Below are 14,474 nucleotides of genomic sequence, written 5' to 3'. Positions count from 1 at the left end.
TTTTCTTCCTCTTTTTTTTTTTTTTTTGTGCAGGGACAACAAGAGCACAGCCCGCTCGGTGCAGAGGCTGGGTGCAGCGAACTTAACCCCGATGCTGAACGTGAGCAGTTTTTTGTCAGGAGAGGTCTGCGTGCTGGCACTCACCTAGGAACCAGCCCCAGGCACAACCTGGTGTGCCGGGACCACGAGCAGCCAATTTCTTCCAGGCTCCTTCACATTTTGGAGCATTTTGCAGCAGGTGAGCTGCTCCAGCGCTGCTTAAGGGCCACGAAGGTGATGAGGAGCCCAAGCACAGAACTGTGCTGACCTTCAGCAGTGGTTTCAGCCACCCCAGTGCAGGGCTGGCTCTGGGTTCTGGTGCCCAGCTGTGCAGACATGCCCACAGCTCTCGGACGGATGTGCCGAGGCCTTTGGGGTTTGTGAGCTGAGTTTTCTGCCTCTTGGATGAGAAGGGCTTGCCACGGGTTGGCTCTCTGCTCAACCCCTTTGCCAGGTGTGCTCTCCGTGCCTGGCTGGCCTGTACCCCCCAGGCATTTAGCCTGGGAAACGTGGAAAAGGGGCTCCACCGAGCGTGGAGAGCTCCCAAGGGAGGCTCCTTGCCTGGCAGCAGTGCTGGATGCGGGGCTGATCCCTTCCTCCACGGCCACAGCACCGCCGCTCCTCACCTCCTCTTGTACCTCGGAGCCACCCTTACAGCCTGCACGTCAGGAGCAAGCCAATTTTCCGTGACGGATTAATGCCTGCTGTGACAAATGCACTCAAGAGTCCGGCGGGGAGACTCCTCCACAGCCTGCCAGAGGGCTATTCATATCCTGAGCGCCTGCCAGCGGGGGATCGGCTCTGCAGACGGTGCCACCCTGGCTGTCTGGACGTCCTGGGGGTCTGCGAGGACACCTGGGTGGCTCCGTGGTCCCTCTGCTCCCTGCTGGGCACTGCCAGGCTTTGAGGGGATGCTGTGGTTTTGTTGTGCAGCCACGCACAGCGTCTTGGGAGCAGTGCTGAGAGCGTTTGGTTTTCTTTTAAACAACATCAGTGAAGACATTTGAGCTTCCCCTGGGTGTAACACAAACCCTGACAGTAAAAAAAAATCTTACACCATTTCTCTCCCTGCACCCACACCGATTCTCTCCAAAAAAAACCCTACTGCAAAGGAAAGGGAGAGAAGCTCGGGCACCGCTCGAGGCTCCTGCCTCCTTTTCCCCCCTGCCACGAGCGCTCGGGTCCCGGAGGATCCCTGCTGTCCCAGAGGAACCCGGCGGTGCTGGACGTGCCCCCTGCGTGCGTGCGAGCAGCGTGTGGGGCTGCGGCGCCGCCTTACCCTCGGATGTCTGCAGCACCAGGGTCTTGCTGTACGGGCTGACGCCGGTTTTGTTGAAGGCTTTGACGCGGGCGCTGTAGGTGCTGTTGAAGTGAAGCCCGTCCACCGTGCACATGGTCTCCTTCCCCACGTACACCTCCTGCCAAGCAAGCACAGGCGCGCGTCAGTGCCGGGAGCCCCGCACCGCTGCCTGGGGCAGGTTTATGGGCGCTGCAAGCTGCTGAAGCAGAGCAAAGGGGTTTGTTCCTTGACAATAACGCGCCCCAGGAGCGGTTTCTGCAGGGGAAGGATACGCTGTTTGTATCTGCAAAGCATCGACCCCGGCCTGAAGCCCAGAGGAACTGTGCCAGAGAGAGGAATTAACGCAGACTGCACGGGAGAGGGAAACATCCTCGCAGAAAGCAATTCTGCATGCTCTTGGGTGGCAGGATCAAAGCGTTCCTTGAAAGAAAACAAGGTGATTTCGGCGAAGTGGTGCTGATTCACCGGTGCGTCACGCTCCTGCTGCCAAAGGAACGAGGCTGTGTTAGCAGAGACGGCGAACAAACACATCTACAGGCTACCGAAACACGCGGCTCGCGAAACCTTCACTTGCAATTAGCAGATCCCACAACAAAGCTCTGGGGTTTGCTGCCCTTCGTGGTGTGGATGGAGGTTCTGGGTGGGGATCTCACCCGCGTGGGAAAGCTTCGCTGCCCTGCTCTGCTGCCAGCGTGGTGCTGTGCTGTTCCTAGAAGGGGCAGGCAGTGCTTGCACCTGGTCCCCGTCCTCCCAGGTGTGTCCTCGGGGCTCACAGGCTCCCCTGCAGAGCAGAGCAGGGCAGAGGAGAGCACAGCAGGTCGCTTCTACCTCCCCAAAGACCCTGGCAGGGGCTGGGAGCAGCCCAAGCTGTGGGTCCAGCAGCGTGCTGTGGGTGCCCTGACAAACTGAGATGGGCGATGAGAAGCTAAAGGTGACTCTTGGCACCCAAAGAGCCCTCCTACAGCCGGCGTCCCATGAGAGGCAATCGGCACTCGCAGGTCTCCGGGCAAATGAGGAGGGAAGGAATAATTGAGACTCCGTGGAGTTGCCCTCACCTTGCCGGAGTGGCTCTGCTGAGCCTCGGGCTCCCCTAAATTGGCCTCCTGTGCCCTTCCCTCTCCAGATCTCACCTGCTTTCCTCCGTCCTCGCTCTGCTCCGGCTCCTGCCTAGCTAAGTTTCGCGTGGATGTATGCGGAAAACGCGATGGGCCGCTCGCTGCGCCTGCCCTCGGTGGATGTGAACACGCCGGGATAATTATCAGCGTGCCGGATCAGAGAAAAATCAAATTTTAATTGTGTAATTACAGCAATTTAAAAGCCCTCAGGCCTCGAACACCTCTGCTTTCTGGCAGCCAGCAAACCGTGAGACTTTCGTGGCAATTAGCATACCTCGCATGAAATATTTAGCAACCTACAAAGGCAGAGCTTCAAACGGATTCTTTGCGTTTGCAAGTCATACTGGTCACCGGGAAGGTATTTCTACCCCCTCAAACGACTTCAACCTCCCATAAAACAGCCCACGGCTCGTCTGCACCACACCTGGGCAGCCCAGCAGCCAAGCCTCACGTCTCCGAGGCAGGAGAGGACTTGCAAAAGGTCCGGGGGAGCTCTGTGGTCACCTCGAGGCCCCCCAGCACCTACCCTGAACTGGCCGCCGTTGCCGTCATCGAGCTCCAGGATGTAGCCCTCCACCTGCACCGTGGACAAGGGGGGCTGCTTCCAGGACAGCGTGGCGCTGTTGTTGTGGGTGCAGCACTCCTCCAGCTGCAGGATCGGCGGGGCCGGCACTGGAGAGGAAACTAAAGCCAAGTTAGTGTGACCCCGGCTGCTAGCGCCGCAGGGAAGGGAGCACCGAGGGTGGATTTAGCGCCCCGGGGCTCAACCCCCGTTGTGTAAATGCAGCCTCGTGGATGAGAAGCAGGAAGAGCTGTTCTCCTAGGCGAGCTCCTCTGAGTTTCTCTGCCCTCCAGCCCGGTGGAGCTGGCATTTCCCTACAGTTTCTCTGCTTTCTTTTGGATTTCTTCCTAATGCGTTGCGGAGAAATGAGGCAACGCAGCTGTATATGGGGTGTGTAAGTGCCCTGCTTCATGTCCCAGCCCCTGGGATGCTCCCAGAGCTGGCTGCAGCAGGGTGCCTGGCCGTACCCGCAGCCCAGCACTGAGTGCTGCTGTTTTTCCACCAAAGTCACTGCAACAAAACAGGCCGTGCTGGATCAGCAGAGACAAACGAGCCTTGGGCCTTGCAGAATAGGGTGGGTCTGTCCTAAAAAGCCGGGCTACAGCTGCAAGACGCAGTGAAGAAGAGATGAGGGCGCCTCGCAGCAGTGCCACTGTAGGGGACGATGGCCCTCAGCCTGCCAAAAAGATTTGGGGTCCTCCCACGCAGAGCACCCGCGCCTGGGGCCCCAGGGCTGCCCTCTCCTGCCAGCTCCCCCCAGCTCTCGATGCTGGACGGATCCCAAAGGAGGTGCAGAAGGCACAAGTACACGTCAGAGAGGTCTCCAACGGGCCACCGGTCGCTGTCCTCAGCCTCTGCACGCCCCTGCTTGAAGCCAGGAGGCTGCACGCCCCTCAGCCACCCGTCGGGTGCTTAGGGGACGTAAAGGAGTGTCAGGGCTCTTCCTGCTCACGATAAATAAATAAATAGAATAAAAAAAAATAAAAAAACCACCACCTTCCTGGTTATAAGAGGAATTTCTTGCATTTCACTTTGTGGAGCTGGGCCAAAGACCCGCAGTAGCATCTGGCTCATGGTAACCTTGACACCTGGGGACAATAGGACTGATGCCGCTGCCGTCAGGGCCACCCGGACGGAAAACAAATGTCTTACGTGGCTACTAAAGGCCCTTTGTTCACCACTGCAGCCTGCGAGAGGCGAGGGCCTCACCACCGGTGGTCTCACGCCCTGTATGTGCTCAGCTGGCCCCATCCTGACCTGCCCCGAGGTGCTGGGACAGGCGGAACCTCTCCTCTGCTCCCCGTCCCGCTGCGTGGCCGCGCTCGGCAGGAGCAGGGGCGCCGGGAGCACTCTTACCTTTCATCTGCACGAAGTCCAGCTGGTGGATGGACTGCAGCAGAGGGGCGTTGTCGAGGTTCAGGTCGAAGTCCGTGGTCATCCGCGGCGTGAGCGTCCCCTTTCCCCACTGGTCCTCGGTTAAGTGCACCCTCCTGATGAGCGCGTCTGAGATCTGGTGGCGAGGAGCAGCCTCAGGCACCGAGGGCTGCGCGCTGAGGACCTGCCCTGCCCCTGTCCTGCTCCTGTGCCTCTTCTCCCCCTCACTTCTCCTCTCCAGAGACCCCTGACCACCAGCTGCAACCCCCTGTTCCTGCGCTCAGAGCAATGACCGGCCCCATCCTGCTTCTGTTCTGCTACCCGGGGAGGCTGCCCCTTGATTTCAGGGCTGGAAAAAACGGGGAGGCCGTCCCCGCCGCACCTCCCCTGCCTGCTGTGCCGCCCCAGGGCTCCCGGCCGCGCACCGACCTGCAGGAAGCCGCTGGGGTCGTTCTCCTTGATGACCTCCAGGCAGTACTCCATCAGCCCCGTCGTCTGGCGCAGCTTGACCGTGCAGTGGGAAATCTGGTCTCGCACCACCTGCAGCGACAAGGAGAGCCGCGATGCCCCAGCCGCAGGGCTGAGACCCCAGAATGATAAATAAAAAAAGCAGAAAGGGCCAAAACTCGTTTCCCAAACTCCAGATCCCAAACCTGGTGAACAGAAAGCCTCGTTTGGCCCATAATTATTAACTCGGGTGATTATTCAGAGCAGTAGGGCAGTTCCTTGCTCTGCTTTTAATTAAGACAGCTTCCCAATGACAGCTCCAGAGCTCCAGAGCTGCTGCTGCAGCCTCGTGGGGCTGCCTCCGAGCAGAGCCGCTGGGCGCTGGGTGAGGAGCAAGCCTGGGGTTTTGGTGTTTCCGAGAGGAATGAACGCTCCACCTGCCCCAGCTCCAATGCTGAGGGTGAATAATGACGTGTTTGAGGTGCTCACCCTGCGTCGGATGAGATGGACCATGCAGAATTGCCTCTATTTCATTTTATTTTTCCCCAGGCTGCAGAGGAGCCTGGAGATGAGCTCAGAAGGACAGGACTGCTGCTCGGGGAGATGAATCCTTCGGGCAGGGCTCTGGCAGGAGGACACAAATCCTTCGGGCAGGGCTGTGGCAGGAGGAGACGAAGCCTTCTGGCAGAGACCCCGCAGAGGGGGGCAGCAGGGCAGCCAGCGGGATTGCTCCCACCAAGCAGGCGGGCAGCCAGGGCTGGTTAGGGGTGGGAGCTGGGCACCGTGGCTCAGGAAAACAGAGTTTGTGCTTTAGAGGAAAGTGCCCACGGAATAAAAAATGTCCTGAAAGAGCTTTAAAGCTGCGTAAAGTTCTCCACCAGGACTGAACAAAGCCGCACAGCTCCGGGGATCGCAGCTAGTCGGGGTGTTGGGGCAGCGCAGGCGAGCTTCCCAGCAGCAGCTGACGGAAAAGGCTGCACTAAGCAGGCATTAAAATCTGGGAAAGCACAGCTATGTCTCCCTCACGGCAGCCGGTGAATCCCGTGTTAAAACACCCCCCTGGGCCGAGTGCCCCCCCCCTGCAGCCAGCCGTGCTGCTGGGACGGACGCAGAGCTGCAACGAGGCAGGCGCCGGCCCCCTGCGGCAAACGAGCCCCGGCTTCCACGGGGGCAATGACACCCGCGGGGCAATCAATCAGATGGTGCGTTGCTTAATTATAACTTAATCACCTCCACTTCATCACCTCGCAGGAAGAAAAGAACCGTAAGCCCTGCGGCTGGGGACAATGCGTCTGATTCTGTGCAACGCCACGAAACGTGTTCTTGCGGGCTCCTGGTTTTTAGGGGTTTGCTGTTTGCAAGGACACCCCTTGCTGCTTTGGGGACAGGGCTGCAGCAGCAGCAGCAGCAGCAGCAGCAGCAGCCACCACCGTGCCAGGCTGGCGAGGCAGCAGGGGGAGCTCCCATCTTGAGCAGCGTGCGCGGAGGCGTGCGGAGATGCTGGAGAGCTCAGGGACCAGGCAGGAGAGAAGCGCGCGCTCATTTTGGCCTCGAACGCTTCCATTAGAGGGAAGAGTTCATTCGGTGCCAGTTTTTAACACTCGAGTGCACCGGAATGGCTCTGCTGGCACGGAGCGGCGGCATCAGCTGCTCCTGGAGAGCTGGACTCCTACGCTCCCTCTTTTGGCTCTGCGTTGCCTTTTTGCCAGAAGTGTGGGCAAGCCCCAGGACCTCCCTTCTCAGTCCTCCGGGGCAGGATCCAGAAGGTGCAGGGGGAGTGCAAAGCCTCAGAGCAACCCCTGCCATGCAGAGCAAAGCCCCTTGCCTCAATTTGACCGATTCGCCTGGGGAAAGGGGGATTTTTCTGGCCCTGCTCTTGCAAGGGTTGGACGTTGGGTGTCTGAGCTGTGAGCTGTGAGGGGCTGCAGGAAGGCCGCCAGTTAATTACCGGGCTTCCAGGCAGATAATCCCTGCTAATTGAGCTCATCCTTCGTACCGGGGCTGCTGGGCACGCACCGCCCTCACCTTGGGGCTCGCCCTGCTTGCTACCTGGGCAGCAGCTGGGCAGGGCACCCAAACCTTCCGTCCGGGTGATGCTGCCCTTCTGCAGCTCTGTGATCCCGTTTGGGGATGGAAAACTTCTTCATCTGGAGAACCAGAGAGTGAAGGAGAGGTTTGATTGCAGTGCACACCCAGCAGGCGGGCTGACAGCAGAAAGCCCCGGTCCCTTCGCCACCACCAAGCTGTTTCCAAGCCAGGATCCTGGGCTGGGACCCGATGGGGCTTTGTGGCTTTACAGCAGCCAGGGAAGGGCTTTGATGCAGACAGGACAGTGAGACCCCGTGAACTGGTTTGACCGAGAAACAAAAAGTTTTACAAACAAGACACAAACACCCCCCTGCAGGCTAAAACCCACTGGGGGCAGTGAAGCCTGGCGGGGTTTCCATATGGGATTTCCACTGCGTGGGGCATCTCAGCTCGTGGTTACCCCAGAAATGAAGTATTCCCATTAAATACCAGAGGGGGTGATTCCCGAGCTGAAAGCAAGACCTGGAAGATCCTCAAGCCTTGTGCAAGGGGATAAAGCCAGTGGCTGGGCAGCCTCAGGACAACTCAAAGGACTTGGGGTATCCACCAGACTGCCAGGAAAACCAAGCTGCCCTGGGCTGTGCAGGGAAGCTGGTAGTTTGCAGAGGGATTCGGGGGATTTGGGGGGATTTAGGCAGCTCCACACATTTTGTTTCTGGTTGTTTTTACGTCTTTTTTTCTTCCCTTTTCATGTCAAAGGAGGCAACAGGCAGAAGCTGGTTACTAATTACAGCCTATAAAAAGGGCGTTTGCTGTGCACTCGCAGCACCTCACTACTGCCTTAAAATAGGACATTTATTTCAAGAGCTTTTCTTTCCTGCAAGATGATATTAACCATAATTTACATTTCAATACAGCTCCTGGGAGGCAGCAACAGCTGTGCTCATCTCTACCTAAACGTCTTCCTCACCTTCCTCCTCTCCCAGCACTTGGCTACATTTCTGGTGTAGCCTCACATGAACCTTGGCTCCGGTGCCCGGGATGAGCCCTGCTGGGGAGCATAATCCCATAAGAAGGGTCATGGGCCTGCGTTTCAGCTCTGGAGACACAGACATGTCCAGGCTGGGGACGACCCTGCAGGGAACTTGTATGGCCCCGGCTCAAAGCAGCCCGTGCTGTAGGGTGGCTTCCCTGGGGGAACAGCCCTTTGGGAACCAGGGCCAGCCACGAGGAGCAGAACAGATAAAGGATTTAAAACCTGGCCACGCTGCTCCTTCGGATGCTGTTGGTTAAAGGCTGGTTCTTTGTCTGAATCCGAGCCCGGGGGGAGGTTTGGGAAAGGCACGAGAGGTCCCTCCCACGTTCATTTCCCCCCTCTGGAGCAATTAATGCTGGCCCACGGGCAGCCCTGGACCGGTGCCCGCCCGCACGAGATGTGTGTCAGGCTGAAGTAGGTCAGCCCCGAAGCCGAGCTGACCCCAGCTATGGGTGCTCCAGCTTGGGCTCGGCGGTGACAGGCGCCGGTGGCCCGGTGCCAGCTGGCAGGCCCTGTCCCTTCGTGCCCCTCGTCCTCGTGCCCTCCCGTGCCGTGACGGCCACCCCTTGCCTTGAAAGCAGGCAAGACCCTCTCTGTCCCTGTCCCCAAGCCAGCAGGGAAGGGTGTGCAGGGGCTGTGTGCCCCAGCCCGACAGTGCTGAAGGCCGGGGAGGTAAATGTCAGCGTGCAGGACTCTCACTGGCACGATACAGCATGTGTTACGTACCCCTGCCTTCAAGAATTACAAGGGAAAATAAAGGAATTTCGGACTAAAAGTCTGACCCCCACCGTATGGGCTGTGGTGCAGAGGGGAATAGATTCTGGATTTTTTTTTTTTCCAGAGTGAAGGAGAGTTCTGCATGCACCTACAGGACGGGCTGTCGGCATGGCGTTGCCAGCTTGGGCTGCGCTTCGGTGCCAGACAGCGAGCACCGAGGCAGGGCTCAGCCCCACAAAGCTGCTGTCGTCCTGTGGTCCAGCTGGACCTAAAGCGGGATCCGCGGGGTTTAAGCAGGGGTCAGAGCCTAACGCCGCATCGCGCTCACCCACCCTGCTAGGGACCGAGGAGAAAGGCTGGGGACAAGGGAGAGGGGCAGCAAGGAGAGAGGAGCAGAACAGAAAATGGAGATTCCTGCTCCTGCCTGGTGACAGAACCGGCATCTCGTGACACCGAGTGCCCCAGGATGGCAGCTTGTGCTGAAACCAGCACCTTCACCCCCAAAACAGCGTCGTGGCGCTGGCCCTGGGCTGGTGGCAGCCCTGCAGGAAGCTCCCTGCCTGCCCGAGCTGTTGGGCAGGGCTCACCTTCAGCTTGTGCTCGTGCTCCTTGTTGACCCGGGACAGCAGCTGGGCTTTCCTCCTGTTGAGGGCATCGATGAGGGCATCACACTGGGCCACCAGGCAGGCCTCGAACTCCACGCTGTTCTCCTGGGGGTCAGAGCAAAGCGTCACAGCCCGGGGCGCTTCTCCGTTTCAGCTGGGAAGCAGGATTTATTTAATGACACTACGAAGGCCGCTTTTAGATGTACAGCCATGGCTCTGCAACACACCAGTCTGTAGTGTTAGCGTGTGGAGTGCTTCCACCTCTGCCTCACGGCAAATGGAGCAGGGGCAGGTGAGGAACAGGCCTGGTCCATCCCGCCATGGCCTTGGGTCTGGGTACGGCAGAGACGGGGGTCACTGCTGGGGGGCACAGCCATAACGCCAGCTGGGTGGCTTTGGGAGGAGCCGTTTTTGGGAAGGCTGCATGGGGCTGCTATGTAAAGAGGCAGGTGCTGATTGTGGGCCCCTTTGGGAGAGGATTCCCACAAACCAAGGTGGGGAGATGGGGCAGAAAATGCCCGTTAGAGGCTGCTCCTCCACCGGGAGACACGGTACCTGGATTTGCTGCACCATGTTGCGGAGCTGGACCAGGAACTCCTTTGCCTCCTTGGCTCTGTCTGACAGCCCATTGAGGGCCTGGGAAAGCTGGCTCTGCAGGGGGAAGAAAATGCGGGGTTATTTCCGTGTCCTGGCCTCGTCCTTGTGCTGGAGGAGCCGACGTGTGTGCCACTTGGGCTGGGCACGGAGCGCCGTCCCAGCGCCGCCTTCCCGGGGCGTGCAGCCTTCAGCAGCCTGCGGAGGTGTCCTGCTGCCCCTGCTGCCCTGGGAGTGAGAAGGGGAAAAGGAGGGTTAGCCATCATCTCAGGTGCCCTGGCTTTGGAAGGCACAGACCTGGCGTCCCCCTGCTCCAGAGGTGGTCACGGACACGCCACAGCCACCTCCAGGCGAGCCACCCGCTGCCTCCTCCGGGTCTGTGCTCGCTGGGGAGCCGGTACCAGAAATCCCGCAGGGTCTGACCTCCGTGCTGAGGATGAGCAGCAAAAGACCACCCGAATCAGCCCGAAAATAACCCAGTCCCCACGGGAAACGAGGTGAAACGGGGTCCTCCTGCCTGCCCCTGCCTCCGCCAGCACCAGGGCACATCGCTGCCTGCCCCAGGTGCTGCTGAGCGGCGTAACGCAGTGGTATAATGATATCTCACGGGCTTTTCATCTTCATCTTTGCAAACATTCACTCACAGCCCTTTTGCCGTGATTTCACTAAGTCATTATTTCAGGAGCTGGGCAGATCACCTGCGGTAAGTTACCTCTCGGAGAGCTTTCGCATTTGGGGGGCTGCAAATTGCCTTCAGGACGGAGATGTCCCCACGTCTCCAAAACCTAACCCTCCGTGGTCATGCTGTTGTGCTCCTGGGGATGTGGCAGGGGCAGGAGGTGGGAGGATGGCTGTCGAAGAGAGCAGAGAGCAGCGAGAGGCAGGCGTTCAGTGGCCCAGAAAACGACCTTGCCGCTGCCTTCCCCGGAGGTGTTAATATAACCCCAGCGATTTCTGCGCTTCCTTGGTAATTTATCGTGCCCGAGTCATTGGGATGCGGAGCTAATCAGCGAGTGCATCTCTAATAAAAAGGGGACTGCTCAGTCAGCTCAGCCTGCCTGGCTCCTCGCCCCGAGCTGCAGGAGAGGCACCGCCACTGCTGCTCCCTGCAGGGACGACCCCAAGGAGATCCCGTCCCCTCCCCGACAAAACCCCACAAAACCCCCCCGTGCTCCTGGCCTGAGCTCACGTCTCCCCCCTGTGCACAGCTCCAGCCCTGCCAGGTTTAGGGAACAGCCTGGCACGGTGCTTTGCCGGGGGCTGAGCACCGCAGGGCTCTGTTCCTCAATACAGCAGGCGGCTAATAGAGGAAAGCAGCGGGAGTTTGTCAGGTTTACAAGCTCCTCATTAAAATTGCAGCATGGTGTGTGTTGTTTTTTTTTTTTCCTTCCTTTTAATAAAGACTTCAAAAAGTGTTTTTTTAATATAAAAATACGTTTCAGGCCAAAAAAAAAAAAAAAAAAAAAGGGATCTTTATCTCAGCATAACTCTTGCAGGCTTTCCTAATGGGCAAACGTTTTAAATGTGCCCTTAAAATTTAATGAGAGCTCTGCGCTGCCCGCGGGTAGGTCACCAAATGAAGCAGCTTTCACAGACCTCAGCCCTGTCCACGAGAGGCTGAGCTCTGTTTCGAGGAGGCAAAGGTCTCCTGGAAGACCCCAGAGCGGCGAGTGGGTCTGCTGCCTCCTGGGGACCATCGTGAGCCCCTTCCCCGGGGATGCTGGCAGCCTGGGTGATGTCCTACCTCCTGGGTAGGCTCGAGAGCTGAAAAGCTCCTCCACGAGCAGCACAAACTGTGGGTGCTGGTGCCCTCTGGCCTTTTATCTTCCTTCCCAACTCTCTCTCCGTGCTCCTCCCAGCTCCTCGTGTCCCCAGGACCCCTCTGCTCCCTGGATATCATCCCCGCGTCCCCGGGCTCCTGCAGCTGGGAGCAGGAAAGCTCTCTGGGCAGGAGCAGAGCCCCCACAGCCCTCCAGCTGTGCACGTTTCCCAGCAAGTGGGAGAAGCAGACGGTTCACCGCCTGCAGGCTCTCTCCCGAGCTCTTGCTGCATCCCCAAATCCCTCCCAGGTGCACGGCTCCCCGGCAGGGCGAGCTCTCAGCCCGCGCAGCCCCAGCCTGCCGGGCAGCCCCAGCAAACATCACGCTGGGGGTGCACCCATCTGGGGGCTCGGAGCCCATTAGACCGTGTTAATTAATGCCGGATGACAAGGGAGAGCGTATGGGAACGTGCGCAGGGGCTCGCAGGCACGCCTGGATGCGTTCAGCGCGGCGCTGCAGGCGCGGTGACAGCGTGATTCACAGCCGTGGGACGCAGGGGACAGAAGTCCTTCTGTCTTCTGCTATTCTGTTTGCAAGTCGGGAGCTGTGGAGAGGAATTAAACGGCTTGACTGGGGCCGTGAATCCTCCAGGTACCTTCCTGGAAAGCCATCGCCCTTGGAGCACACCCAAGCTTTAACGCAGCCCGGCGCTTCGGAGGATTTCATCACCGTGCGCGTGGGGCAGAAGCAGAGGTTTTCTGCAAGAAAACAAGGAGGCTGCTTGCAGGAATCCCACGGAGGGGGCAAGGAGAGATGGACGAGTGTGGTTGGGGGTGATGAAGGCTCACACGGAGGTCTTGAAGGGTTGGGGCCGCAGAGATGGGCTGGGGGATGCTTCCATGCTGCTGCCCCCAGCCTGGGAGCCTGGAGCCTGTCCTCCTGCGGGCAGCAAGATGCCAGGAAGGTTTCTGACCCGGTGGAGAGGTTTTTGCCCTCCTGGGGAAATGCTGAAACGGTGATCTTTGCATCTTCATGTGGAAATGAACCATCAGGCAAAACCTCCCAGGCTTCTTGGGGTTTCTTGGGGCCCTGAAGGCTGCCCTGGGACAGAGCTGGGAAGGTGGACGGAGCCCCAGATCCTCTGCAGCACAGGGGGACGGCCCACTTGTGTGCGTGGGACCAGATCCCCACCCCAGCTAGCACGGGCAGGGGAATTACTGAGTGTGAAATGCAGAAAAACATCGCCTGGCGCAGTCCTAAAATCAAGTGCCTTTCTCCTTCCCACTGAGCAGCCCTCTGTTACCGATGCTCTTGTTCCAAAGCAGCAAGAGGAGACCTCAGCAGCTCACGTTAATGGGATTGAAGCGCTTCAACCTCTGTCCCCGAAGCACTCAGGAGAGAATCCGTCCCCTTTCTGCACTCTGCAGCCCTCCTTCCTTCCCAGGCACGGCTCACAAAGGGATTTCTGCCAGCCTCTGGCTCCCCCATCCCAGAGCAGTGGGATGCAGGCACCCGGGGGCTCCCCAGGGCTGAGCAGGCTCCCTGCAGCCACAAAAACGGCAGGGAAGCACCATTTTCACCTCCTCAGCATCCCTCGGAAGGAGCCGGGCCGGTTCTTTTCGGTGCTGGGCTCCGCTCAGCACCGGGGGCTGGATTGGTGGAGCCAGCTCCGTGACAGCTCCATCTGTCACGATGTGCGACGGCAGGGAGCTGGAGGGGCTCCTTCCTGGTCCCAGCAGGGACAACTGGCAGGAAAATCCTGCCCTCATCCCCTCCTCGTTCCTGGCAGCTGCCAAGCAGATGATGCTCCGCACGTGCGAGCTGGGTCTGGGGATCTGCAAAGCCGATTATCTCTGGGGCAGTGGACACAGGAATTAATTCCAGGGCCCGCACAGGGCCCCCTGCATCTCGGGAAGAGGTGGAGATGCCGCTGCACCCGCTGGAATTAATCCAAGACCCTGGTGGGACCTCCTAGGGGGGACCAGGCACTCCGTCTTTCTGCCCGAGACCACGGAAGAGGCTGCTCAGCTTTACTGACAGCTCCTCCAGCTGCTTTTTATTGTTACTTTTATTTCTTTTTTTTCATAAAAAAAGGCTGAGGGCTCCCGATGCCCACAAAGAGCAGGACCCAGGCTATGCTGCGTGCACAATAATTTCCCTCCTGCAGCCCCTTCCTTACTCTCCTTCTCCCCTGTCGCCACGCAGCAACACTGCAGGAGCTGTGCACCAGGTGAGGATGGAGGCAGGGGAGAATCCAGCCTGGAAAAATAATCCCCAGGAGCCCTCCGTGTGCCAGGCTCCTGGCCGCAGCCCTCCCGCGAGCTGGGGGGGGGGGGGGGGACGGACGAGGCAGGGGGCTTTGCCCCGTGCCAAGCCCCAAAGCCAGGCTGCTGCCGGCCACCTGGTAAGATTTGGTTAAAACCACTGATTATTTTTTAAAAAAAGAACAGCAGAGCAGGCAGGGGTGTCGCAGCGCAGAGCAGAAACTGTGCGCACAGATGGCCCCGGCCGCCGGCTTTGTTCAGGCACACACTGGGGCAGTGTATTTCCTCAGCAGGCAGAAGCGATTGAAAGGCTCCAGCCTGGAAATAAGACAAGGATATATTCTTCCCAAGCACAATGACCTTGCTGAAACCCTTTCGTAGCAGCCCCGGGGTTCCGTGCTCCGGGGAGCACACGCGGCGCTCTGCCTCCTCGCCGCGGGCAACGCCGAGTTTCCAAAAAATGTAGGCTGGTGTCAGGGATGCTGAGACATCCGTCAGCCCGTCCGTACCAGCAGGGCGAGCTGCCCGGCCCAGCTCCCTGCCCGGCTGAGGGACTGGGGTCGGCTGGGCACAGCCCCAGGCCTCCCCATCTGGAAGGAATTTCTGGTCTTTGGGAAGCCACCTGCTGCGATT

General features: G+C 59.1%; 1 protein-coding gene across 6 annotated transcripts in view; it reads right to left on the bottom strand.

Annotated features, from left to right (window-relative positions):
• Nucleotides 1-14,474, bottom strand: part of TRIM9 (tripartite motif containing 9) — a 36,998-nt gene that overhangs the window by 7,812 nt on the left and 14,712 nt on the right. For 5 of the 6 annotated variants that reach the window (XM_035328998.1, XM_035328999.1, XM_035328994.1 and 2 more), the window contains exons 2-7: nucleotides 9,779-9,874; nucleotides 9,206-9,328; nucleotides 4,820-4,930; nucleotides 4,373-4,526; nucleotides 2,981-3,138; nucleotides 1,319-1,457 (exon numbers count right to left, since the gene is read on the bottom strand). In XM_035328998.1, coding sequence (XP_035184889.1) covers nucleotides 1,319-1,457; nucleotides 2,981-3,138; nucleotides 4,373-4,526; nucleotides 4,820-4,930; nucleotides 9,206-9,328; nucleotides 9,779-9,874 — 781 coding nt within the window. The remainder of the gene's footprint in view (nucleotides 1-1,318; nucleotides 1,458-2,980; nucleotides 3,139-4,372; nucleotides 4,527-4,819; nucleotides 4,931-9,205; nucleotides 9,329-9,778; nucleotides 9,875-14,474) is intronic. The other variant, XM_035328996.1, reaches the window with a different exon arrangement.

Source organism: Oxyura jamaicensis, chromosome 5 (genome assembly GCF_011077185.1).
Source record: "Oxyura jamaicensis isolate SHBP4307 breed ruddy duck chromosome 5, BPBGC_Ojam_1.0, whole genome shotgun sequence".
NCBI lineage: Eukaryota > Metazoa > Chordata > Aves > Anseriformes > Anatidae > Oxyura > Oxyura jamaicensis.
Note: the sequence above shows the minus strand (reverse complement) of the source record. Positions and strands in the feature narration are given on the sequence as shown.